General features: G+C 43.8%; 6 protein-coding genes across 6 annotated transcripts; 4 read left to right on the forward strand and 2 right to left on the reverse strand.

Annotated features, from left to right (window-relative positions):
* Positions 1–278: 278 nt before the first annotated feature.
* Positions 279–2439, forward strand: O0I10_012547 (uncharacterized protein; the record flags this gene model as incomplete). The annotated part of the gene is made up of 5 exons (XM_058492441.1): positions 279–459; positions 522–1633; positions 1693–1835; positions 1894–2202; positions 2259–2439. 5 exons carry the CDS (start codon positions 279–281, stop codon positions 2437–2439), a joined length of 1926 nt encoding a protein of 641 aa, XP_058336792.1.
* Positions 2440–3302: 863 nt separating this feature from the next.
* On the forward strand, positions 3303–11377 carry O0I10_012548 (uncharacterized protein; the record flags this gene model as incomplete). Its single annotated transcript, XM_058492442.1, has 19 exons — positions 3303–3460; positions 3514–3629; positions 3692–4353; positions 4529–4862; positions 4935–4983; positions 5041–5386; positions 5447–5471; positions 5533–6387; positions 6446–7031; positions 7108–7276; positions 7332–8258; positions 8327–8617; positions 8676–9211; positions 9272–9436; positions 9497–9763; positions 9826–10038; positions 10106–10899; positions 10950–11244; positions 11308–11377. The coding sequence occupies 19 exons, from the start codon at positions 3303–3305 to the stop codon at positions 11375–11377; spliced, it is 6858 nt and encodes a 2285-aa protein (XP_058336793.1).
* Positions 11378–15064: 3687 nt separating this feature from the next.
* Positions 15065–15655, reverse strand: O0I10_012549 (uncharacterized protein; the record flags this gene model as incomplete). The annotated part of the gene is made up of 1 exon (XM_058492443.1): positions 15065–15655. The coding sequence occupies one exon, from the start codon at positions 15653–15655 to the stop codon at positions 15065–15067; it is 591 nt and encodes a 196-aa protein (XP_058336794.1).
* A 3239-nt stretch (positions 15656–18894) lies between these two features.
* Positions 18895–19620, reverse strand: O0I10_012550 (uncharacterized protein; the record flags this gene model as incomplete). Its single annotated transcript, XM_058492444.1, has 1 exon — positions 18895–19620. The coding sequence occupies one exon, from the start codon at positions 19618–19620 to the stop codon at positions 18895–18897; it is 726 nt and encodes a 241-aa protein (XP_058336795.1).
* An 825-nt stretch (positions 19621–20445) lies between these two features.
* Positions 20446–24593, forward strand: O0I10_012551 (uncharacterized protein; the record flags this gene model as incomplete). Its single annotated transcript, XM_058492445.1, has 4 exons — positions 20446–21700; positions 21761–22218; positions 22284–23211; positions 23269–24593. The coding sequence occupies 4 exons, from the start codon at positions 20446–20448 to the stop codon at positions 24591–24593; spliced, it is 3966 nt and encodes a 1321-aa protein (XP_058336796.1).
* Positions 24594–25502: 909 nt separating this feature from the next.
* O0I10_012552 (uncharacterized protein) lies at positions 25503–26690 on the forward strand (the record flags this gene model as incomplete). The annotated part of the gene is made up of 3 exons (XM_058492446.1): positions 25503–25664; positions 25714–26097; positions 26163–26690. The coding sequence occupies 3 exons, from the start codon at positions 25503–25505 to the stop codon at positions 26688–26690; spliced, it is 1074 nt and encodes a 357-aa protein (XP_058336797.1).
* Between the last annotated feature and the right edge of the window lie 517 nt (positions 26691–27207).

Genomic DNA, 27207 nt, shown 5'->3' on the forward strand with positions numbered 1-27207 from the left:
CGAGGCCTTCATCGTCGACGTCCTTCTCCATTGGCTGTGCCATGCACGCTGTCATTGCAACCAAAAAGTGGCGATTGTGTTGTCATACGCCAGTGAACAAGTTCTTGTGGATACTCATCGTCAGGTGGATCTTGCCATAAACAGCTACCAAAACATTCCCAACATGGCAACATCAAACATGAGCACAGCATTGACAATGGTCCTTCACTGTATTCATCATCATTCATCTATTGCACTTCCTCCTCTCTTTTACTTTCTTCATCCCACTCTCAACGACCATGATTCAACATTTGCCTCCACCTCCTTATCGTCGCAAGAAGCCGTTGCCTGAAATCCCTCAACAAGAAATGATGCCTTCGTATCCCATGGCAACAACATCACCACCACCTCCTCCCATGCTACCACCCGATTCTTATTACTGTAACAGCAGTATGCAATCGACATTGGGTCTACCTTCAGGTATGCTTATAACGCATCAGTACATCTTGACAGCTTAATAACAAAAAAAGGTACATCTACAGGTCTTTATCGTCAACCAAGTCGACGACACAGTTTCACGGATGCCAAGTATTATGTCAATGAGGATCCCATGGGGAAAAGGCTTTCAATGATTCTTCCATCATCCGAGAGCACCAAGGTTGAAGAGCAAGAGCAGGATGAACAACAACAACAACAACCAATGATGGGTGGATCAAGTTACACAGAGGAACCCAAATCAATGCATGGACCAGAAGAACGGCAACCATCACCACCACCAAAGAAAAAGAAGCAACCTACCCCACCAACACTTGAGAAGCCATTTGATCCGTCACTATCAAGACCTCATCATTCGCCCAATACACCTGATTGCCTTCCATCACCAGTGACTCCCATTCAAACCAAGATACCTTCTCCTTGGGGATCTATGGTATCTTTGGTTCCTGATACACCAACCACACGTCAAACGACTGATAGCAGTGTGAATTCACCCACATCCTCTTCTTCGGATCAACAACAACAACATGTTACTACTACCACCACTTCCACCACGGCTATTGTTGCAAAACCTATCGAGTCGTCGACAATGGTAGTAGCTCATGATACCACGACCATGGAAAAGGATGCCATCATCAACACTCAACAGCAGCAGCAGCAGCAGCAACAACCTCCTCCATCATCGAATCAATCCCCCGAGGATATTCTGGATCCATACAAAAAGCCACGTTTCACATGTATTGCGTCGTACAGCTTGACACACAACAAGGATGCTTTACGTACCTACCGCCGTATGGCCACCAAGACACGTAGCCCCCAGGTTCAAATGGCTTATGCAAAATACCTACTTGACGTGGCTCGTTTGTATGTGGATGGTGGTACCACCGCTACACCTTTGCGTCAACGGATGCTCGATGAAGCACGTTACTGGGTCAGCAAACTTGCAAAGCGCCTTGTGCCTGAAGCATTGTATATCAAGGGACAATGGCATCTCGAGAGACATCAAATCGTCAAAGCTATGAGATATTTTGAAAAGGCGGCAAAGAATGGATGGATGCCAGCCTATATCGATTTGGCAGAACATGCAGATCGTCAAGGGGATTGGCACAAGGCGATTGCTTATTATCGATCAGCGGATGGCTATGCCGATGCAACTTATGTAAGTACTATTTACTACGCGTGGCAACAATGGAATTAACATACCACTATTACTACTAGAAAATGGCCATGTTGCTGCTAAAACACAATATGGATGAAGGCATTCGTTTGCTAGAAAAGGCGGCCAATCAACAACATTCCGAAAAGAGTGGCAAGGCAGCTTTTGTTCTTTGCAATCTTTATTCACATCAAGTCAAGACAAGGTATCTATCTATTTATCTATTCTTATATATGTGTATGATTGACATGTGAGTTTCATAGTGCAGAGCGCAATGACGCGATGGCATTCCGATATCTCAAACAAGCAGTACAAGCTGGCCTGGTCGATGCTGTGCATCGTATGGGACAAGTGCATACACACGGGCTACTCGGACAACCCAAAGATCCATGGCAAGGATACCAATGCTTTGTTAAAGCAGCTGATGATAATCATCCAAAGGCAATGCTGGATTTGGCCAATGTTTATGTGCAAGGGATCCCAAGTTATCTCAATCCGCAACCTGAAAACGCTTTCCGTTGGTGTCAACGAGCTGCTGATCGAGGTCTTAAAGAAGCCGAGTATCTACTAGGGTAGGTAAAAAACGGAAGATGGGGGTTGAAGGTCAATGCTAACAAGTAGTATACAGCACTTTTTACGAAGATGGGATTGGCGTGATGGTGGATTATCCTCGTGCACTCGAGTACTTTGGAAAAGCGGCTTCCAAGGGATACACACTTGCAGCTGAAAAGCTTAATCAACCGGTGAATCAACACCATGTGTCGATGCGGTGTCACAAGCCTGATGCAAACAACTGTACCATCATGTAAAACAAGTTGTTTTTTTATCCATTTATACCAAAAGTAGTTCCATACCCGATGAGACAGCATTTTTTGATAAAACACATATACATATTAAAGGTGGCCAATGTTTTCTGATTCCCATTTCAGGTTGATGCAATGGTCGTGGTTACACGAAGGGTTGGTTCGAGTTGTCATTCTTTGTAACGTACCTTATGCTTATCATTAACGTGAATTCTCTATGAAAAATGAGAGCCAAACATAAATAGTCAAGCACAGGGAAATGATTTGACCTCAAGGCCAAAACGAGTTTGCAATACTGAAAGTATATGAAGGATAAGGAAGCTTTGATAGCCGAGAGCTTAATAAGTGCTTTATGACATTTCAAGTTGAAAGGATTCCTTCATGTGTTCATGCGGTATAATGGCTCTCATCAAGTCATATATACTTCACTAGAAATGATGCATCAAAGCATTTATAACAAGTAGAAATCTTTGGTTGGCAAAAGAACAACACAAATGGTGGGGGTACTAAGCATTGTATTTCTACAACGAATGAATAAAATGAGCCATCTACGGTCGACTATCGGGAAGTACCGGTACCTCAACAAGTGCCATATTCAGGGTCATGCAGGAGAACAACAATATGGGCCAAGGTTGTTTGCAGGCGTCTTCAGTGGTCATGGCTAGCTCCTGGTCAAGAACAATTGTACCCTATTGCATTCCTCATAGTAGGCTGTCTCCTATGCCAGTGTACCACCCAACCAACTCGGGTCACTCTCCGCAACAAGATCATGCATCCCTTTTCCCTTTCCCTTTACTCATGCTTGTATTATACCACTATTTTAATATGCCAACTACTACTTTATTTATCCTTGTTCTCGTCCATTCTCCATGTCGAGCACAGCATCAAGCAGTGCACCTTCTTCTGATGGCGTCATTCGCTCCCGAGTAACTGAGGCTTTGCAGATCTCAGGGTACCACTTTACCAATGCGACACACGTTCCAACCACCGATCATTACGATAACATCACTCTTGTTAATGGCTATCGGTAGGTCCTTAGAGACACGGTCATGAAGCATCGATTGACGTGTCATTGCATAGCGTATCGGATAAGCGAGCAGTGGTTGCCAAGGTATCCAACAACAGCCTGCAAATTGAGCGCGAGTATTACATCATAAGGCAACTCTATCAAACAGCTGATGGTCCTTCATATCTTGGTAAGCAATATTACCTTACTATGCGCGTATCTTACTAAGTGCCTTGGTTACGTGTTGTATAGTGCGTCCCTTGGAGTATGCTTACTTGTCGTCAAGCGGACTTGCCGTTGCCATTTATGCCGACACTCATAGCGACCGATCATCCAGCAATCGCACTATTGACGACATTGGCACCTTCCTACGATTAGCAATACGGTGCACAGACATTATGGAATTCATTCATCGCCACAACACTATTCATGGTCAACTTAATATGGGAGCTTTTTGTTGGAACAGCAATGACATGGATACTACGCGCTTATGGAACTTTGCAGCTGGCAGCAACGCGTCTTTTGAAAAGTATCTCACAAGCGAAGGGTGGAAAAAGTACCAACACAGCCAAGCCATTATGGAGAATCGACTCATGTATATCAGCCCTGAACAAACAGGCCGCACTACCTACATCGCTGATCATCGTTCCGATATCTATTCCTTGGGCGTCATATTCTTCGTATTGCTGACGGGCCAAATGCCTTTTGATGGAGGACCTTTGAAGATTGTCAACAGCATTTTGAGTCGTAAAATGCCGGCAGTGCATGATGTCCAATTGAATGTCCCTGAAGTGATATCGCGGATCATTGAAAAGATGACATGCAAGACCCCAGAGGAGCGATACATGAGTATGCACGGTGTCAAATGCGATCTGGAAGCGTGTCTTCAGCGACTAAAGTCAAGTAATGCTGGGGTAAGGAGTCCTTTACAATCAAAGGGGAATAGGAGGTGTATGTGTGTGTGTGACAAGTCAGTGCGACGAGGATCCAAGGTTATCTGTTTATGTGTGGGGGCAAGGAGACAGGTGTTTTAGGAGAGAAGGATGTGCTACCATGCGATACTGCAATGCTCACGCTATACCTAATTAGACCATCGACTTGTTTCCACTGGCACAACGTGACATCGCGTCTGTGTTTATGATACCACGTAATGTCTATGGTCGTCAAGCTATCATTTCGGAGATGGTGTATATCGTTGAGCGATTCGTGAACCAATACAAGCCTTTGAAGATCCGCAGCAGCAAGCAAGGTGCAGCATCCAGCAACAGTGACCCTGATTCTTCAGAACAAAAGTCAGCATCAAGCCCCACTTCGTTAGCTGAGCATGATAGCAGCGACATTTCCAGTGTCAGCAGTCGGCTCGTATCAGTCAATGGGAAGCAAGCAGCTACTGTAGTTGGAATTTATGGACCTGGAGGCATTGGTAAGTTTATTGATTGATTTTTTAATGTATTGCGAGTAATAAGTGATCCGTTTTTATATCATCATCATCAAGGAAAATCGACATTGTTCAACTCTGTACAGCCTTTGGCAAGAAAGAGTGGGTAAGGCATTTGCATGGCGATTGAGAAATGATTATATTACTAAACGAAACCATCTAGCTATATCACATCTACCAAGTTTGATTCAAGGAACAAGGTCCCATACAGTGGTTTGCTGCGTTTGATGTCGCAAGCGCTACAGCAAATCTTATCCGAGACCGAGGAAGAAGTTCATCGATTTTTCAATCATCTGAAAGCATGGCTTGGTGCTCAGTTCCCCAGCATTTCAATACTGGCGGATTTGGTATCAGAGCTCAAGTCATTGTTGGCTGCTGTTGGACATGAGGATGGATGTACAAATACCGAGGTATCGATGAAGGCGGATAATGCCGAGGCTCGTTTACGTTTCCACAATCTCTATGTTGAAGTCTTTCGTGCCATATCTCATTGGCGTATGGTGACTATTGTAAGTTGTCATAGAGGATAAGTTGGTGTAGTATTGAGCACTAATGTATACATTGTTTAGTTTATTGATGATGTCCACCAAGCCGGTAAGATGGGGAAGGAGTAACAAGATGTGCTATGTTTGACGATGCTAAACGAATGCTGTAGATGACCCTTCAATCGACTTATTGCAAGCGTTGCTTTTATCAAGAATCAACATCCTCGTATTTATGTCATATCGTGATCAGGAGCTGAATCAAAAGCAATCTGGCATATTGGAGAATGAATTTGCCAACATCCAATTTATCGAGGTCGGCACATTGAAGCTTGACGCATTGACCGATTTCGTTTGTGACACACTACATCGATCACGAGACACCGACCGCGACTATGTCACTCCACTTGCATTGGTAATTCACCGAAAGACCAACGGCAATGCATTCTTCACGGCACAATTGCTGCAGATGTTGGAGCGTAAAAAGATCATTTACTTCAACTGGGAATTCAATGTTTGGGAATACGACCTTGCAAGTATTGAACAAGGGACCTTTTTAAAGACAATGGAGGAGGATGTTTCATTCATGGTGAATCGGCTGAAAGAACTACCACGTCATGGTCAGCGATTGCTCAAGATGGCATCATTTATCGGTGACACTTTCTCATGGTCAACAGTGAAGGCGTTAATGGAGGACACGTTTTCTGAAGATGGGAGTGACGTTGATAGCGACGATGGCGATGAGAGGAGTTTATTGTCAGCCGAATCAACGACCAGCACAACCGTATTCAGCAGGAAGAGCAAGTCAAGTGAAGGCACCTTGTTATCTCCTGATACTAGAGCCCAACAAAAGAGCTATGATCCAATCAGCGGACTACATGCCGTGATCCAGGAAGGATACGTTATGCCACTTGGTGCAGATGAATTCAAATGGAGCCATGATCGTATCACACAAGCTGCTGGTGAACTTGTGAAGCCTAATGTGAGGTGCAAGATCCATTTCAAGATTGCCCAGCACATGATGAAAGGTATAAAGTCTTTAACTTTGTATTGGGAAATGATTTTCTTATATACATTGTATTGTAGAGGAAGACATGGATGTATTTCTGGTTGCCGACCATCTTTTGAAATGCCTTGACCTATTATCATCTTTGGAAGACAAATCATCCTTTCGTGAGCTCTTGATTGATGCAGGCGATAAAGGACGGCAATCTGGTGCACATGGCATGGCGCTCAGCTATTACAAGGCAGCAATCCAACTCAGTGATCCGGAAAAGGAATGGGATGATGACAATTATCCTGTTACTTTACAGCTCTATACGAATATGATGGGACTTAGTTTTCTGTTGGGCGACAATGAGGTGACTGAGAAGGCGACCGAGGTCATTTCCAAGCATGCCAAAACGCCATTGGATCGTAAAGCTATGTACTTCATCAAGTCACGCTATTACCTATCGCAGCAAAAGCCGTTTGAAGGGCGGGATGTGCTACTTACTTGCTTGGAGGATCTTGGCAATGAGAAACTTTCATTTGAGAATGCCGAGAAGACACTACAGGAAGAACTTGATCAGCTGGAGAAAGCGATTGAGGATATGGAACTTGATGAGATCGCTGATATCGGATTCTCGGATGATCCTTACGTCCAGGCAACTGCTGAGATCATGGGGGAATTGTAAGTCAACAATCATGAATGGAGCATGTAAAAGTATATGGCATCCAGCATAGTAACATGATGGCTTACTTTATAGATCACAATTGTTGTATTGGACTGGTCAAAAGCAAGCACTAAGTGCGTGCGCATGTCACGTATTGAATATGTGTCTACAACGGGGAATGGCTCCAGCTGCTAGCACTGCTTGTGGATTTTTGGCGGCGATCGGCTACATTGAGTTGTACAACAATCATGCAGCGGCACATGTGAGTCTAAATCTCATTTACGGGTTGAAATGCCTACTTATCATGTATGATTTAGAAAATGGCAAAACTAGGCACCATCATTGCTGATCGATATGGCGGGAATTTGGAGAAAGCTCAAGCCTACATCATGTATGTTATATTTGTGGATAACTTTGAACGTCATCAACGCTATGGATTGCCTATGCTCGGAGCTGCAACACAGCGTGCCTTTGCATCAGGAGATCGTCATTTTACGAATTACGGCAAACTTCACATAAGCATGAGTCGTTTTGCTGTGACTCATCATTTGAGTGATGCACTGCCTATCGCCGAGGAATCTTATGAAGAAGTGCACAAATGGTCCGCTGCTGCTGAAGTAAACGCAATGTTTATCACCGTTGTGAGAGCAATCAAAGCGTTACAAGGACGAACGTACTGGGATACGGATAACGTGTACGATGGTGACGATGGATTCAATGACGAGCATTTCCTCACTGAGAGCTTCAAGCAAAACCCGAATTCTGTTGTCGCTTGTAACTGGTATCAATCCTACAAGATGATCCCTTTGGCGTTATATGAGCGATACGAGGTAGCCGTTGAAATTGGAGATTACTGTTTCCGCACCATGGGGTATGTGCCGTGCGTGAGATACACACGGGTGACACTCTTTTACTATTCCATCGCTCTACTTGGGCATGCACGCAAGATCAAGGGCGAAGAGGTGGATAAATGTCTCAAGCAAGTAGCTCAAAATCAAGATCGCCTGTATGAATGGGTGGAGTTGAGCCGTGTCAATTACATCACTTTATGGACATTGGTGGAAGCAGAGTTGGCGGGTCTCCAAGGCGACAATGTTATGAAAGCCATATTATTGTATGAAGAAGCCATTAATCATGCTCGCGAGGGAGAGTGGTACTTGGAGCTTAGTATTGCACATGAATTGGCTGGAGGATTCTATTACCGCCAAGGGGTTCACAATGTTGCATACAACATGGTCAAGAAGGTAGAGTATGGTGGGGGAAAGATGATCGATTATGGAACCTTTTTTGATTTATGTATGGCTCATACTAGGCAGTGGATCTTTATACGGCATATGGCGCATTCGGCAAGTCGCGGCATCTTAATGCAAAATACGCTGACTTACTCAGCTCATTCAATGATGATCGAGCCGATACATGTGATAAGAGTGCACAAACGGATCCATTCCCATTATTGGCAGCTCCCCGCCACCAACCTCCGCAAGAATCATGGAGCAACTCTTCACATGACCCTGCCGATAACAGCCCAATAGCCGATGAACCTTATAGTTCGGAATCGATACCACCTATCACAACAGAGCAAACATTGGTGACATTGGATATTGTAAGTGCTAGTGATGCTATGAAAATGAGGCCATCTTTTAACCCATCATTGTCCATAGATCGATATGGCATCCATCCTCAAAAGTTCCCATGTGCTTTCATCCGAAGTCAAGTTTGACGCGTTGCTCAACAACATGATGCAGATTATTCTTGAGAACTCCGGTGCTGATCGAGGTGCTATCATTGTCAAGGAAAACAAGTTTGGAATCGGTGCTTATGGGAACCCTCAAGAAGAGGAGACGATTGTCACATATGAAGAACCAGAACGTATTTCGAAGAACAGCGTCATGGTATCGAGCCAAATCATCAATCACACAATCCACACCTCTGAGAGTATTTTTATTCCTGATGTTGAGCAAGATGCACGATTTGCAGTGGGACCATGGTTTGAACGTGCTGGCAAGAAATCAGTAATCTGCATGCCGATCATACACAAGATGACGACTGTTGGTTGCATCTTTCTTGAAGGTGCTATTGGGATCTTTACACAACGTCACATCACCGTGCTTGGATTACTATGTCAGCAAATGGGTATTTCATTGACCAATGCTTCATTGTTTAAATCCGTGCGACGTGTAACAATGGCCAACATGAAGTAAGTAGCAAGCGGCACTCATGGACAACGGAATTTATAAGTTACTCATGATCGATATAGGATGATCGAGATGCAAAAGCAAGCATTGGAGGAAGCACGACGCAGTAAGGAAGCAGCTGATAAGGCGACTCGATTGCGAGAGATCTTTTTGGCCAACATGAGCCATGAGATTCGAACACCGTTTTCGGGATTCTATGGCATGATCACATTGCTGTCAGAGACAAAGTAAGGTGCCGGATTGGAGTAACACAAATGCATGGCAGCTGATTACATGAAATTAACTAGGTTGGATCCTGCACAATACGACTTGGTGCGAACGGCTAAATCATCATGTGAAGGATTATTGCAGATCATTGACGACCTACTCAACTTTTCAAAGCTACAAGCCGGCAAAGTGTCTCTTGATTTGGCACCAGTACACGTGGAAGAGCTCATTGCCGATGTGATTGATATGCTGATCGCCATTGCTATTCAAAAACGCATCAATGTCACGTACACAGTTGCAGAGGATGTGCCAGCGGTTGTAATGGCTGATGCCAACCGGCTCAGACAGTAGGTTTTATTATTGGATGTTCAACGTGATCAAATGCTTATGACTATGCTTTGCCATGTAGGGTTATCATCAATCTACTCGGGAATGCTGTCAAGTTTACGCACCATGGCGAAATCAGTATTCGATGTTCCATTGACGGTCGCAAAAAGAAGGCTGTAAACAAGGAATCGCATATCTCGTTGCTATTTGAAGTGATCGATACAGGCATTGGGATCAGCGAGGAGCAGCGTAAGGTGTTGTTTATGCCATTCTCACAAGTGGATGGTAGCACCACGTAAGTTGATTATATAATAATGCCATGTATGAAGATACGTATAATGATTGATACGATATGCCATTAGCCGCAAGTATGGTGGTACCGGTCTTGGGCTTTCCATTTCCCTTCAATTGGTCACTTTGATGAATGGGGATATCGATGTTGTGAGCGAGGAAGGAAAAGGATCCAATTTCCGCTTTTCAATCGAAGTTTCACCGGTGCATGATCAATCTCGAAGATTCACTGAAGCAATGCAAGCAATATCCAAGAGTTTTATCAAAACACGAATCCTTGTTGCCGATACACATCATGCGACAGTGGATATGATGACCAACTTCCTTCCGAATTTACCACTTGATGGAGTATCTGATTATGCAGAGTTGCAGCAGGAGACACCTTATGGAGTCGTCATTGTGGGATTGCTTTTGGATCACAAAGAAGGAACGCTAAGCTGCTGGGAAAAGGAACTTCAAAAGGTCATGAAGCGTGCCAAGGTTACGGTTATCATGCATTATCCCTTGGGAAGCAGCAATGTTCAAGGCAACATCGGAGGTGTTGGACCTATTCTCGAAGCAGCATCATCGTCAATGGAGCAAGAACAGCAACGTCAGCAACAACAACAGCCATTCCACATATCATCATATGGCTATCTTGACGAGCAACAAAACATTGTGCGTATGGGAGTTCCATTGCGACGCAACAAGCTTTTGAAGATGCTGGCAGGATTTCTCAAGGAGGATGAGCCAGGAACACCAGCACCCAAGACGCGGCCAAACATCTTTGCACGTATCAGCAGCAGTGAGATCAAGCTTGCGATTGAGACAATACCAGAGGAACATCGTAAAGCATTCAAAAAGACAAACATCTTGGTTGCAGAAGGTAGGTTGACACTATGTCCTTGAAGGTTTGCATGCTAAAGAACCTTTCAGATAACCCTGTTGCACAAAAGCTACTATGCAAGCAATTGAAGCGATATGGCTTTAATATCACGTGTGCCAACAATGGAGCTGAAGCGATTGCTGCATGGACCAAACGACCGGTTGGATACTTTAAGATGGCTCTGTTTGATCATCACATGCCCAAATGCGATGGCGTGGAAGCGACCAAGACCATTAGGAGAAGTGAAAAGGAGCAAAACAGCAAGACGCGATTACCGATTGTGGCACTCACAGCAGACATACAAGATAGTGCAAGAGCAATTTGCGTGAATGCTGGCATGGATGGGTAAGGTTTGATACATGTTATCTTAATGCTAATACTAATGATCACGTTGTTTATTACTTTTAGGTACCTGACCAAGCCTTTAAACGAGTTTGCTCTGCTTGAATTTGTTAAACAATATTGTATCGACCAATAAAGCATTTATGTTTGTACTTTATCAACCTCAGTGGTAGAACATTTGGTCGATTTAACAGTAATTGACATCTTTATAAATAATAAGTGACAAAACGTTATAAGAGGATGGCGGCTTCGCCAAGGAAAGATCATATACCAATCATGCTCCCAACGACAATAAGAAGATCACTCGTACTAATACCTCAAGATTGCACAATCAAACATGGCATGATCAGTATTCCAGAAAAGGCCAGCGCATCAAAAAGCATCTTTTAATGCCAAAAGTCTCTCATGCTTGACGTCGATGGTCATTCTCTGCAGCTGTCAACTACAATACAGTCATCCTGGGGCGACCTTCTTGCGAGACAAGAAAACCAATTTTACCTCTCACGCTTCATACAATTCCTAAAAAGATACTTTTGGATGCAGTGATCATTCTTGGCTTATAACCATACCATGGCCCACTTGAAAAAGTGTCATACGGGCTATCATAGGCGGACCTTACTATAGGCATATAGGGGTAAATATCAATCATGCACACTCCACCAATAGGATCGACCCTTCAACTCGCCGACTAGTTACACAAACGTCCTTCTGACAATGAACAAAGGCCACCCTTCATATAGCATTCCGCTTATAGCATATGTAAAACATAAAAGTGTCTGTATCTCTAAATTTTACAATGAATCGTGGGGTCTTTATGAGAACAAAGCTGCTCGGCGGGGTCCAAGAAATCTTGTGTGCAAGTTTCACGATCAAGGTAGCAAATCCCAGATTTCACAAATGTCGCCACCAGCCAAATTGGATCAGGTCGACCTCTTGAATTTTTTTTCGACGACGAGGAAAAATACTTTTTGACTGGTAGCGACATTGAACGTGAAGCTGGCACACAAGATGCTGTTGGCCAAGCCGAGCACATTGCTCTATTCAAAACCCCACGTTTCATTGTGAAATCTTGAGATACAGGCACCTTTATGCTTGTAACCGTGATGCTATATGAGAAGTGGTCTTTGTTTAATGTAAAGTAGAGAGACCCTGACAGAGCAAAAGATGCAAAAGGACCTCTTTGGGTAACTCAGCTAAAAAGTCAGGACTTCAGGGACAATGCATGAAAGGTACGCAACCCTCACTTTTATGTCATACATTGGCATCTAATAGCCACTTTTGTGCATTCCCAACTTTTGTGCATTCTATTGTAGGTGGACGATGCTCCTGCTCTAGACATTCATTTCCATGATTAAAGTAGGTTGATCCGAGCTGATTTGGTTGAGTTACGCTTACACAAGATTACATCGGTTGAGCTACATCGAGCGTGCTCTATGTCCAGAGTGATGTAATCTCTTTTTGACCGCAGCTCAGTCAAATCAGCTCGGATCAACCTACTTTAATCATGGAAATGAATGTCTAGAGCAGGGGTACCGTTCCCATGCAGTGGATCTCGCAACAATGATGATTGGATAAAAGTGGCCGTTAGCTAGCAATACATGCCTGTTCCTAGATGATCCATAAAGTAATTATACATTGACCCTTTCATTCATGCAAACGTATCTGTGTTACACAACACGACCCTCTGCATCTTTTGCTCTGTCAGAGTCTAGCTACTTTACATTAAACAAAGGCCACTTGTCATATAGCATCACGGTTACAAACATAAAGGTGCCTGTATCTCCAAACTTTACAATGAAACGTGGGGTTATAAATAGAGCAATGGGCTCGGCTTGGCCAACAGCACCTTGCGTGAAAGTTTCGCGTTCAATGTCGCAAACAGCCCAAAAAATATTTTTTGGTCGTCGTCGTCGAAGAGGTTGAGCCCCGGATCCAGTTTGGCTGGTGGCGACATTGCGAAATCTGGGATTGCCCACGATGAACTTCATACTTTGACACAAGATTCCTTTGACCCCGACGAGCACGTTGATCTATTAAAGAGCCCACGTTTGATTGTAAAGTTTGGAGATACAGGCACCTTTATGTTTGTAAGCGTGATGCTATATGAAGAGTGGTCTTTGTTCAATGTAAAGTAGTATGACTATAATAGAGCAAACGATGCAGAGGGCGTGTTTGTGTAACTTGAGTCATTCAGCCCAGGCGATGCATGATTCTTGTACACTATTTAGGAATAGTTCAAACTGCCGGCTAATAGCCCATTCCTCCCATTCACCTTTGTTGCCCCATCCACTGCATACGAACGATTCTCCTACTCCAACCCATCATTCCCATCTTTCAAGTTTCTCGATCCGGGGGGATTTGACTGAGCTACGGTCAAGCACAGAAGTATCATCCAATATGAGAAAGATCAAATTGAATAGTTATTTGTAAACTGCTGGTTGATAGCCCATTCCTCCCATTCACCTTTGTTGCCCAATCCAATGCATGTAAATGATTCTCCTGCTCCAGCCCAAAGTTTGCATCCTTCAACTTTCTTGTTCCAAGAGGATTTGACTGAATAACGCTCAAACAAAGAAGTATCATGTAACTATTATTAATTTCCAGCTCTTCCACTCCCACCTTCTTCCCTCTTTCTCTCATTCTCAACTGTTGGCCCATTCAGTACAACCACCACCTGCGAACGATTGTCCTGCTTCAACCCATCATGCCAATCCTACAACTCTCTTGATCCGATTGTCGTTGACTGATTGGCAAGTTCATGGCGTGTACATAGCCTTCTTGTCACTCTTCTACAACACACGAGTCTCTTGACACAAGAGTCTCTTGTCACAACACGCACTCTTGCACTCTTCTCTACCACAATCAAACGTAACAGCATTCATCCAGCAGTTGTTATTCGCTCCATTGTCTCAAACAGCATTCACAGCCTTGTCATTCTACTACAACACACGCGTTTGCACACTCCTCTTCCACAACCAAACGTAACAGCCGTTGCCTTTAGCAAGGTCCTTGACCCCAACGTCTCAAGTTACTTGCAGCAACCTGCCTTGCAGCCTTTTTTTTTACTTGAACAGCACATAGCCACTGTATAGAAGCATTCTCATTTACGTGCAGCAGCTTGCTTTGATACATGCGGATACCAATGGATGATGCCACATCAGCTATCAAATACGCCGCAATACAAGCCGTCATCATTTGGTTGAGCAACGGTGGAAACTGACCAAGAAAGGGATTGACCCATCAGCGGATAGAAAAGGAAGCATACCAGCAGCAATATTGGACTTGCAATGACTATGATGGATGCAATCAAGTGCGGTGATGAGAAATTCTGGAATTATGCTTTGGTTCCTTGCCGCATCGTCAGCAGGCAGGATGGATCATAGCACGTGGATACGGGTGCCGATGGTGATGGATTGGATGGAGTGGACGAATGGTGCTGTACAGCCATTGATGATATTGGAGCTCTCGATACAATGCAAGCAGCAGCTATTTCGCAATCATGGATAAAGGACGATTATGGCGGCAACAACCTGAAAATGCAACGACACAATTATCCCTGTTACCTCTATGTATTTCACCCGTACCTTATTCAATTTCCACCCTGTCCCTTTATCATATTTACTTGATAGAAATCCTCACTACCGTACGTTATTGGACTTTTTTTATTGAATGAAAAGTGGATTCAATGCAACATTTTGGGTATCATACTAGCAGCTGATCTATGTAACTATGTGGATCACTTGGTTGGTTTCTGGATTGGATACTAAACTACTAGGGGGGGGTGTCGCGCCTCCGATGTCGAAAGATGTCGCGCACCTAGTGTCTAGTGATTCCCTAGTTTTTGCAAGATGGCTCTCATTCTTGATAGATCATCGAACGATCGAACGAGCTCAAAGCTATCCATCTCGACGAGCCGATACATGCCATTCGCCACCAAATCCATCTTGAAAGTCTGCACTTGCATACCATCTACCCACATCCCATGTACGGCAGGGCCGGGTACTTGAAGACCCACCAACTTGTTCAGCATGCACATAAGATCTTTGGCCAGATTGATAAAATCAGACTCTGTCAGTGGTGATTGGAGTGGCTTGACCTCGACCATGAACATATCATAACGATGGCCAAGGAGCGTTGCGTGCAATGTGAAATCGGGACGAATTTTGGAATTGCTTGCTAGTGACGAATTGGCCCGGTACGAATCAATATGATCTCCATGAAAAATGTTGTTGATGAAAGGAGCCAATGAATAATGTATAAAAGTGTCTTCTGCTCCTTTCTTGACAGGCTTGTGTGCATGCAAGAACCTGGTAATCTCGATGATAATATGTGCGGCATCCAGAAGACGGTGTTGTTGTGAATCGGCCATTTTGACCAGCATTTCGCCAAACTTCTTTTCCATGGAAAGTCGCATGTACTTATGTCACCCGCAAAGGAGTCCCAGATTTCCCATCAGATTGAGAGGTTGCCTTTTTCCTACAATGTACGAGGCATCCTTTTAATAACATTTATCAATATATAAATGAGAGCTATACATACCATGAAGAGTCCATCAAGGAACACAGCCAAATGCCATCAGGCAGCAATGAGCGCACCGGGTGGTAAAGCAACAAAGTGGGCTACATGATAGATGAATGCATCATGAGTGCCATCATTTTCGATATCACATAAAGACTATCCATGAGACTTACTAGAGACCATTGATTATGATGTGCGTACAAGTAGAAAGAAAGGGCGTATGAGAGTGTTGGTGACAACAGCCTTGTTTATACGTGATTGGGCGTGAGAATTGTTGTCACGATGGATCAAACTGATAAAGTGGTCGAGCACCATGGAGTACCGAGTCAAAGTGATGGAAAAGTAACGGTTGATAAATTTGTAGGTGACATAAGTATGACCCTTGGGAATGACAACATTAGCGAAAAGGGCCCTTGTTGATTACTTTACTTCTCGAGTGATGACACTTACTTTCGACCACACCCAGCACGAGTCATATCCACCTTCGCCAGACACGAGAGACCAGTAGGCCGGTACCTTTGGCATAATAGTTGAAGGCTTGACAAGCTTAAATGATAGACTGATAATGACGCATGCTGCTTCAGACAAAGAATAAACGTTCATTGCTGTGTAAAGTTGCATTGGTTGTTGGTGTTCAAGTACGCGATGGGCTGCTTAATGTTGACAGCAAAACGGATGTCGATCCATGGGGGTTGTCGAATGTAAAGAAGCGTCCATAACAACAGGTGGTTTCATTGCAGAGATTGGTTGTCTGATTGTCTGGTGAAAAGGGGAGTGAGGTTGCGAGAATGAGAGTTCATTTGTAAAATTGATGATGTTGTTGTCACGTTTCTTAATTGAGCTACGCTAATCATCCATGACCACCTTGATTGGAATCTCCACGTCTTCTTCGACATCCTTAACCAGAGTCTCATGGCTGTAATATAGAAAGTAGGTGCATGCCCATGCAGTGATTTACAATGAGAGTGGAAAGGAGATCAAATTATTGATGCTGGTGGTTGGCATTTCCGCTCACCCCATGGTGGCCGAGAACATTTACGCTTGTGCACATTGTTTATCAATGAAGTGCCAAAGACCTATCTTTCTGAAGCAAACACTCATACATACATCATAGCTAGTGGTTTGTGATAACCATTTGATGTCAATGCTTGATGATGGAAATTGCCAGCTTGCTTATCTGAGTCCATGATTTATGCATCACACAAGGGTGTTTTGTGCAGGCGCCCCAACAATCTATCAGCTCATCACCATTCCCAACCAGCGCTTTATCATTCATTCTGATCACGGAATGCCCACGCCCACCATGCAGATATAACGAGCTTGTCGCCCACGCATACATCTCTTTCTTCCATCATCATGCCACTGTTTGATTGACGACACCTTCAAAAGCCATTGGTAACTATCATGGTAGATGGTCTCATTCTGTGAGTGATCTTTGTGTTAACGCTTGTGATGATCTTTAGCATGTCATTGTCATCCTACTTCCATTGTCATTGTTGTCATTGTGATATTTGGCTCTTTTATTAAGGTAAAATCTCACCATTTATCTTGATGAAGCATATACTTACAATGCTTCAATGTAGCTACATACCGAGAGGCCTCTGCAGATTGGATTAGGTGGCCGTATCAACCTCTGCGGCCTTGAAGTTGTCAATTCGTGGTTAGTACAATGACACTTTTTGTCCATTTGATTGGTTTACCTTTTACGTCTTACCATCTAATAGCTAGCTATTCACTAGGTGTATCATCATCATGCGGGTTGTAGTAGAATTAGCCACAGGGTATAATAACAATGCCAATTGCTTTTTCCTAGTCCTTATCTGACAGCCATTTTTAGTTCTTTGACGACTCTGAATCAGAAGGCGAGGTGACGGTGATAGTCAAAACCATATGGGGTCAGTGGAACGAATCCCTTAAAGCGGCCCTAAGCAACGACCATTTGCACCATTTAATGTAGGTGAGTGTCAAAATCACAGCTATGCACACGTTAACTTACCGTCCAATTATCTTCTAGAAATATGGGGTGATCGTATGCGGCAAGAGCATTCGGCCACGGGAGAACATGCCATGGCATGCATATTTGGAGCAACGCAAGCAACTCGACCAAAGCTTATTTTAAAGACGAGCTTGTGCTTGTGGATTCGGTATTGGATGCCGTAAGTAATATTAAAAAACGAAGGTTTGAGAGTCTTAACAGGGTAGTTGCTTGCTCTTTCTAGAAACCGGAGGAGATGGCGGACGCCGCAAGGATCTCGCCATTCAAAACGGTACCGATCCAAAAGATCATAACACGTGATCTCACTCATTCCAAAATGACATTAAACGAAGCAGTAATCTGGCCAGCGTTGAAGACAGCGATATACACCACAAACATCAACAACCAGGCTTTACAATTCTTCCCTGGTGAGGGACAGCTGTGTTCAATGACGGAGCAATTGAGAAAGAATGATAAGTGGTCTATGATATGCCACCTAAGATACATCAAAGATTAGGTTTTACCTTAATAAAAAAGCCAAATATCATAAAGAAGACAATTTGTATGTGGATTGCTCATATCACTTGAGCGTTGGAGGTGTTAGCAATCAAAGAGTGATACATGATGGAAGAAAAGTACGTGAGCGACGATATCTTTGTTATATGTAAACGATAGGAGTGGCTATCAGTGATCACAATGGATAATAAAGTGCTTGCTGGTAAATGGATCATCACTTATCAGCGCTTTCTCTGGGTCATGTGACATGTCAAAGTTTCATTGTTGGAAGCCATGCAATTTCAACCCTTTTCCTTCCACCCAACTCCTTTCCCCCTTTAAGCAGTATTGACGCTAACAACACACTCACATTGCAATGAGACAGCAGCAACACATTCAGCAACAGATGCAATGGCGTGTCACTCTCCTTTGACGTTGAATGGGCAAGCGATTCAATAAGCACCTTACCGTGTAGAGCGCGTCGATGTGGATACGGTCGACATTACTCGTCAAGGCAACACATAAGCAACAATCGACCTACATGGTAGAAGCCCCCATTGTCGACCAATACACAATGAACGACCAGAGTATTCAACGCGCACTGTTTTATTATATACGGGATTATAAAGGTATTGCTATCAGAGCCATCATGTACAAAGAAGTATTCAAATGTGGGGGTTGTGTATATCGTTTTGCTGATGATGTTCTTTTCTCTTTTGTCTACGTTGAATACATGGATTGATGCAGCAAATCAACAGCAACCACAAGGTCCATAGACCAGAAAGGATCATTACGACAATACCACCGTACAACAACCCTTTTTGCCATCCATCAGCACATACCACCGAACAGCGATCAACGACACCTGGTTTGATATCCACTCCTCCACCACAATCGACATCGCATACGTTCTTCAATGCACCCGAGCCTGCAACCATACCAATACCAGCACTCAGGATGACAATGGATAATATCAACCAAAACACTCGCCAACATGATGCCTGCGAGGATCCACAGCATGTGTTTTTTTGTCGACTTTCATTGAGTATTGAAGAGGAATAGGGTGGCATCACGTCTCGCTGCTGTTGCTGTTGCATCGGTATTGTTTCTTCAAGGTAATGAGAATTACTACAACTGCTTGCTTCAGCGGCTGCATTATTCACATGTATCCGTTTCTTTTTGTTCTCGATGGCTGTTGCATCTTGACCCATATAGTATCCCCGGGGTGTCAAGTAATAAGGTGGCGGCTCGTCCTGTGGGTGATCCAAGGTGTTGCTTCGATTTGTCGAGTGCTGTGATGATTGTCCTCGTCGTGATGGCAGCGGTGGCAACGGAGCTGTGTAGTGATCTTGTTTTGATGATGCTTGGGAGCTACTTGGATAAAAGCTCATATTCTTGGCGATGCGGGTAAGAAAAGGATAACAACATGAATCGGTATGAAAGATTAAATATATCTGTGTTAGCCTCTCAGAACTTGTTTGCGGGAAAAGAAAAGTGCACCCAGTGCTGTGAATCAATCCGATGGTGCCCATGATCAAGAGCTCACTTGCAATTCTATCACTCCTTTGGTTTGCATGGTATCGTCGTTCAATGCAAGTAGGTTATCACATTAAAAGTAGCCATCGAAAAACCAAGCTCATACATCATTCCTTTATATCGTTTAGGGCCTTGATTTCATCGTTGTGTTTGGCAATGCGGCGAAAAGACCTCCAGTTACACAAACGAGTTTCATCAGCAATGGACACCGACATTCATCGATTCTTATGGGATGTATGATGCAAGGCACTTGGATGGGATTATGATTAAGGAGTGGTAGGTATATTATTCAACGTACAACAAATGCTTGGCAGATATTAAATGATCTTTTTTCGCTTTTCGGTGTTCCTAAAATCAGAAACCGGTGCCTTGGGGGATGAGCGGGTGACGCACAGACCGACACGGACAATGACGGCACCAGCGCCGAGAATCATCATGACATGGAATTTTCATCACGGCACCGATGCAATATGAACAAGTGACGTACGCTGATTGCAATGATGGTCTTTTCAAGTGCATTCACATTGGGGTTGGGTGCGTTCTGCTCAAGGTAAAGATTGTTCATTTGACAATGCGTGATAAAGCTCCGCTTCGTTTATCTAATAAGGGATCAAAGACATTGCCGCCGCTCATCATACACCGGTGCCTTTACGTATTTCCTCCCGTTTCTTTTCTATGACATGGTGTTCTTCAATACGACACGACAAACATCACCATTCCAAAAAATGCCAGATCAAGATTCAATAGCATCCATAAACCAAGAAGATATCAACAATAATGATGCAGCAACAACGAATCATCCTGGCGGCCAACGTAGTCAACGACGCTTCTTCTTGTCATCATTCTTAAGGCGACTCAAGGCGAAACGAGGAATATCAATACGAATGCTATTTCGCTTTGCCACACCAAAGGATGGATATCTCATTGCAGCAGCATGTATATGCTCTATTCTCGTTGGGTGTCTTCAAACAGCATCTGTTGCAATTTTCGCACTTACGACGAGTGATGCCATTGAGTCTATTTCAGCAGGCGAGGCTTCATTGAATGAAGGCTTACAACCTGTCGTTGTTGGATTTGCTATTGTCGGTGGATTCATTGTTGTCGTGGCATACATTGGCAGCACATTGTGGATTATTACAGGCGAGAACCAAGCACGTTCAATACGTATCCATTATATCAAATCCCTCATGCGCCAAGATATGAGCTGGTTTGAGCTTCACGACATGGACGCAATCACGTCACGACTTGCACTTGACATGCAGCAACTGCAAGATGCCATTTCGGAGCGCTTTGGTGGACTCGTACGTGCAATTGCTGCATTCATATCTGGGTTTATGATGGCTTTTATTGCTGGATGGCAAGTTGCAGTCGTCATCATTCCGGTGCTTCCACTTTTGGGGATCATGGCCTATCTTTCGATTCATTGGCTTGTACACAGTACTTATAAGCTTCAAGATGCTTATGGTGATGCTGCATCCGTTGCCCAACAAGTGGTCGATAATATCCGTACAATCTATGCATTTTCGTTGCAAGCACGATTTTCCAACATGTACAAGTCATATCTTGTCAAGACACGCAAAGCAGGGTTACGACGAGGACTCTATGGTGGACTATGCTATGCAGCATTTGTATCTGTATTGCTTATGACCTATGCTTTGGCGATCTGGTATTCGGGAAACGTGATCGCACGTGGCAACATTGACGGCTGGAGAGCACTGACAGCAATTCTTGGCATGATGCTTGGATCAGTCACCTTTTTACAAGTTCCTGGTCACATGATGGCGATTGCTGCTGCATATGGTGTTGCATGCAAAATATTTGATACCATTGACAGTACACCTACCATTGACACTCCTCGAATTGGTCAACGATTTCCCGTAATCACCGGCCATATTGAGTTCAACAATGTCTCATTCCATTATCCAACACGTCCAGGTAACGAATACCATCGTTTATGATCTTTGATTGTCGTCGATATTTATTATATACTTTTAGACATTCAGGTGTTAAACGATATCAATTTCATGGTCCAACCAGGAACCACTGTGGCTATTGTGGGTGCATCTGGATCAGGGAAATCAACCGTGATACAGCTTATTCAACGACTCTATGATGTGTGCTCTGGAAAGATACTTGTTGATGGCATCGATATCAAGGATGTGGATGTGCGGTGGTTTCGAAGGCACGTTGCAGTTGTCAGCCAAGAGCCTAAGCTTTTCAACATGACAATTCGACAAAACCTATTACTTGGTGCACCAGCTGGCAACATAACTCAGGAGCAAATGGTGTTCGCATGCATGCAAGCAAATTGTCATGCCTTTATCTCGGCATTACCCGATGGATATGATACAAATGTTGGTGGAAATGGGTGCAAGCTCTCTGTTGGCCAAAGACAACGCATTGCCATTGCAAGGGCGATCATTAGCAACCCACCTATTCTATTACTTGATGAGGTAAATACATGTCGATTAGGAGCCTCAAGGATGTTGATATTCACATACATTCCTATAATTTGCAGGCTACATCGGCATTGGATACAAACTCAGAACTAGCCGTTCAACGCGCTCTTGAAACAGCTACAGCACGTCGTACAACTTTCATCGTAGCTCAGAGGTTATCAACCATTCGTAACGCTGATCAGATCATTGTCATCCAACATGGAAAGGTTGCTCAAGTTGGCACTCATCAACAGCTGCTCCAGCAACGAGGTAGCACATACGCCAAATTAGTGCGTCTCCAAGAAATTGTCATCCAGCAACAACAACAGCGAGAAGACGTGTCTAGTCATGAACAACATGTTGCCATGACAACCGCGGCTCATCAAAGTATCATTGATTATGAGAAAGAAAGGATGCGTCAAACGCCAGCAAGCGATAACACGTCCGATTATCATACAGCATTAGCAGTGACCCCTGTTAACGCAACCGACAACATGATGATGGATGCCTATGAAATTCGACGAGCCAATGACAAGAACGCAACCAAAGAAATGGCCAAAAAGCGTGCTCCAATATTGAAAGTGATTCGACAAATGCATCGCAACGAACGATGGCTACTCGTATTGGGAATTGCTGCTACTGCTTTTGCCGGTTTTATTTTCCCTGCTGTCGCTTACATTATTTCACATTCAATACTCGGCTTGGTGCAAAAGGATCAAGCGTCCAATATGGCGGATGGATATGGATTCTGTATCTTCCTCTTTGCCCTTGCAGCTTTTGTCATTTATGCATTGCAATTGATTTGCTTTGAAGCAGCAGGAGAATTGTACACCGAACGGTTGCGTGGACAAGTGTTTGATGCCTACCTTGGACAAGAGGTTGCTTATTTTGATCGCCATACGACGAGCGTCCTTACATCTCAACTTGCTGTGGAGGCAAGAAACGTGTATCAGCTAGTAACCAAGGTGCCGGGAGACATTGTACAAATCATTTTTACTGCAATTACTGGTAAGCGTATAGTTGACTTGTGGATTTAGTACACCACCAATTAATAAACATGTATAGGCTTGCTGATTTCCTTCCTACAAAGTCCATTGATGACAGGTGTTGTCTCTGCATTATCTCCCATCGTCATGGGTGCGAGCTTCTATGAAGCACACATACAACGAAGCTATGAACACAAATCGATCCAAGCCCACGAACAATGCAACATCATCATGTCCGAAGCTGTAAAAGAGATCCGCACCGTTGTCGCACTTGGTCAACAATCCTTTTTTGAATCGCAATACCGCAAAGCAATTGAGCATCCACACCGCATTGCCAGGTCCAAAGCTTTCCTTTCCTCTATCGGCAACGCACTTAACCAAGGTTTCATGATGCATGTTTCAGCATTGTCTTTGCATTTGGGCACGCAATACGTCGATCAAGGGATTCTGGATCCTACAGCAATGTTTGTTTGCTTGTTTTGTGTGCTTGTGTCTGTGCACAGTATTGGTCGCCTTGGTGCATTTGGTACAACATACGCACGAGCCAAGTATGCAGCTATTGCTGTGTATGCTATTCTTGAACGTAAGCCCGAGATCATCACTGATACGGAAGGATTGGAACCAGCGAATGTGGATGGCCATGTTGGATTCCATAATGTTGCATTCAGCTATCCCACGAGACCTGATACAGCCGTGTTTAATGGTGACTTTACGATGGAGGCTAAGGCTGGCATGACGATTGGATTAGTGGGACCTTCAGGATGTGGCAAATCAACGGGTATTGGCTTATTGCAAAGATGGTATGATCCTACCGATGGCAGTGTCACTTTGGATGGGAGCAGCACGCGTGGCTATACGTTGAATTCTTTGAGACAACCCATGGCACTCGTTTCGCAAGAACCTGTTTTGTTTGGATTATCCATTGGTGACAACATTTGGTTGGGATGTGCGAGCCGTGAAGATGTTCAAGTTACACGACAACAAGTGGAGGATGCTGCTCGCTTAGTTGGCATGCATGATTTCATTACCAGTCTTCCTCAAGGGTATGATACGCGTATAGGATGCAGTAGCAGCAGTCGAGGTATTCAATTGTCGGGTGGACAAAAGCAACGCATCGCCTTGGCACGTGCTATGATTAGACAACCCAAAGTACTTTTATTGGATGAAGCTACATCTGCTCTTGATGCCGAATCAGAACAACACATCCAAAATGCCATTGATCAACTCATTCATCAAGCTGATCGCACGATTTTCATCATCGCTCATAGACTCGCCACTGTGCAAAATGCTGATCTTATTTGCTATATCCGTGATGGACGTATTATCGAGCAAGGAACACATTGGGAGCTACTACGAAAAAGGGGCGAATACGCTGCACTTGTTCGCCTTCAATCCCTTCGATAGATTATCATCATATTACCCATATACCCATGCACTCATTGATGTCTACGATTGTCACATTTGATATTGTACCTTTTTCTTTTCAATATAAACACGTTTCCTGTAAGCCTAGCGATTTGTATAAATAGACAAGCGTTTGGATCTAGGTGATCCCTACCTGCCACACTCCTAATGAAATACCATGTTATCATCCTCACGTAGTCGCGTACATTATCTACCAGTTTGCTTGTCGACTTACATGCGGACACTAATATCGCTGTTCTCATATTAGCCAGCCAACATTAGTATAAGCATAGCAGAACCATCATCTGCAACGAATCAATACCATAGGGGCTCGTCGTATTGTCCCTTTATTTATCCCTCTCACGCAAGTATATAGGAGGGCGAGGTTCCCACACTATTGTGACACTGATGGCGTTTGTCTCAATATCATTCATATCCTTTGTTTCACTCTTCTTTCTTCCAAGTGTCAAATGAGCAGCAACGGGAATACAACTGCTGTCGAAGAAAAATGGGTGGATGAAACAAACAGCAAGAGTAACCAATCTACTACCATCGATAAAGAATTTAAAGAACTTCCAGATGGTGGATGGAGGGCTTGGTTTATCGTCTTTGGTACCTTCCTTGTAAGTCTTTACGCCGATAGATTGTCGAAAGAGAAGTAATGTAAATACCGTATTTACTTGCATAGGGGTTATTTGCTACGTAGGTACAACATTTGATCACGAAAAGACCTTTGATCATGATGCTTACTCGTGGTCATTGTTATGTAATTCTTCCTTAGAACGGGAGCTGGGTTTGCGTAAGTATCATTCATTTTATGGTACAATGAACACACTTCCTAAAGAGGGGGCCTTGTATAGATGGGGAGTTTATCTGAACTATTACAACACGGAGGTGTTTCCCAATAACATGACCAATTTGAGCTGGATTGGCGCGCTGTGGTCGTTCCTGTGTAACAGCACAGGCCCATTGTATGCTTGCATCAACTCTAAAATTGACGATCGGTATACGATACTTATTGCCGGCATCCTCAGTTCATTATCCATGATGCTTGCTAGCATTACACATGAGGTATTTTATTCATGTCGTCTTCGTACACGTATTAACATCTCAATGCCAGATCTGGGGATTGTACCTTTCGCAAGGGGCTCTGGCAGGCCTGACAGCATCACTTATATACTATCCTTGTATCAATCAAGTCTTGGTCACATTCTCAAATCGGCGATCTATGGCTCTTGGGATGAGCATGGCCGGCATTGGTATTGGCAGCCTCGTGTTTTCGAATATTGCCACCGCCTGCTTTTCAACCGTAGGATACAGGTGGTCATTAAGAATCATTGGGTTCATTCAGCTGGTGCTGTGCACTATTGCCGCATTGTCATGTGTCAAACTCAAAAGCTATTTTTCCACACGTGGCGTTTCTTTTTGGAATATGGACGTGTTTCGGTCCAAGCGGTTTTGGATCCTGCTTGGTGCTCATTTTATAGGTCCTTTTGCGTTTTATGTATGTTGTGACGTTCTCATGGATGATGATGAAGACATTTTTCACTCACCTTACCACACACAAAGATTCCAAGTGCCTTCATTGCGCCCTATGCAGGATCGATTGGTATGGATGCATGGAGCATAGCCAATATCAGTGGACTCGTGGGTGTATTCAAATCGGTGGGATCAGTCATATTTGGATACCTTGCGGATCGCTTTATTGGACGTTTTAATATGGGTGTGGTAGCTGGCTCATTGGGTGTCATATCATTCCTAGCAATATGGCTGACAGCAACTACTCCCGCTGCTGTATGGACATTTGCAGCTCTCTATGGCATTGCAGAAGGAACGCTTACTGATATGATGATCACCGTGATTGTCGATTGCGTTGGTTTAGAAAGGTCCAATGCTGGAACTGGATGGGCGCTCTTTTTATGGTGCTTTGGAGGGTTGCTAGGACAACCACTGGCATCAGTCCTTGTCAACAACACTGAAACTCCCGATTATAAACCAGCCATCATTTTTGCGGCGATGCTCTACGTAGTTACTACATTGCTCATGCTTTCCTTGCGCGTGCTCTTTGGTCGTTGGAAGGTTTTCATAAAGGTCTAATTGTATTTATTCATCGATGTACTACATGAATGGTTGATCCATATAAAAACCCCACGTTTCATTGTAAAGTTTGGAGATACAGGCGTCTTTATGTTTGTAAGCGTGATGCTATATGAGAAGTGGTCTTTGTTCATTGCCAAGTAGCTAGACCTTGGAGAGCCAAAGATGCAGAAGGAGCTCTTTGGGTAACTCAGCTAAAAAGTCAGGACTTCAGGGACAATGCATGAAAGGTACGCAACCCTCACACTACGGGAAAAAAGTTGGCTATTCTTGGGTTAAAAGCTGGTGAAAAAATCCCCCGTTTTTTGGGTGACTTTTTACCAAACGACCCAAAAATCACCAACAAGATCACCGGTTTATCACCATAAGATCCCCCATATCCCCTACATACAACCATGATTTCACCAAAAATCGCCAACGAGATCACCGGTTTATCATCATAGAATCATCATTATCACCAAGTTTTCCCCTAAATACAACCATGATTTCACCATAATCACCCATGGCATAACAACTA

The sequence above is a fragment of the Lichtheimia ornata genome (genome assembly GCF_029851405.1).
Source record: "Lichtheimia ornata isolate CBS 291.66 chromosome Unknown scaffold00134, whole genome shotgun sequence".
NCBI classification, from domain to species: domain Eukaryota; kingdom Fungi; phylum Mucoromycota; class Mucoromycetes; order Mucorales; family Lichtheimiaceae; genus Lichtheimia; species Lichtheimia ornata.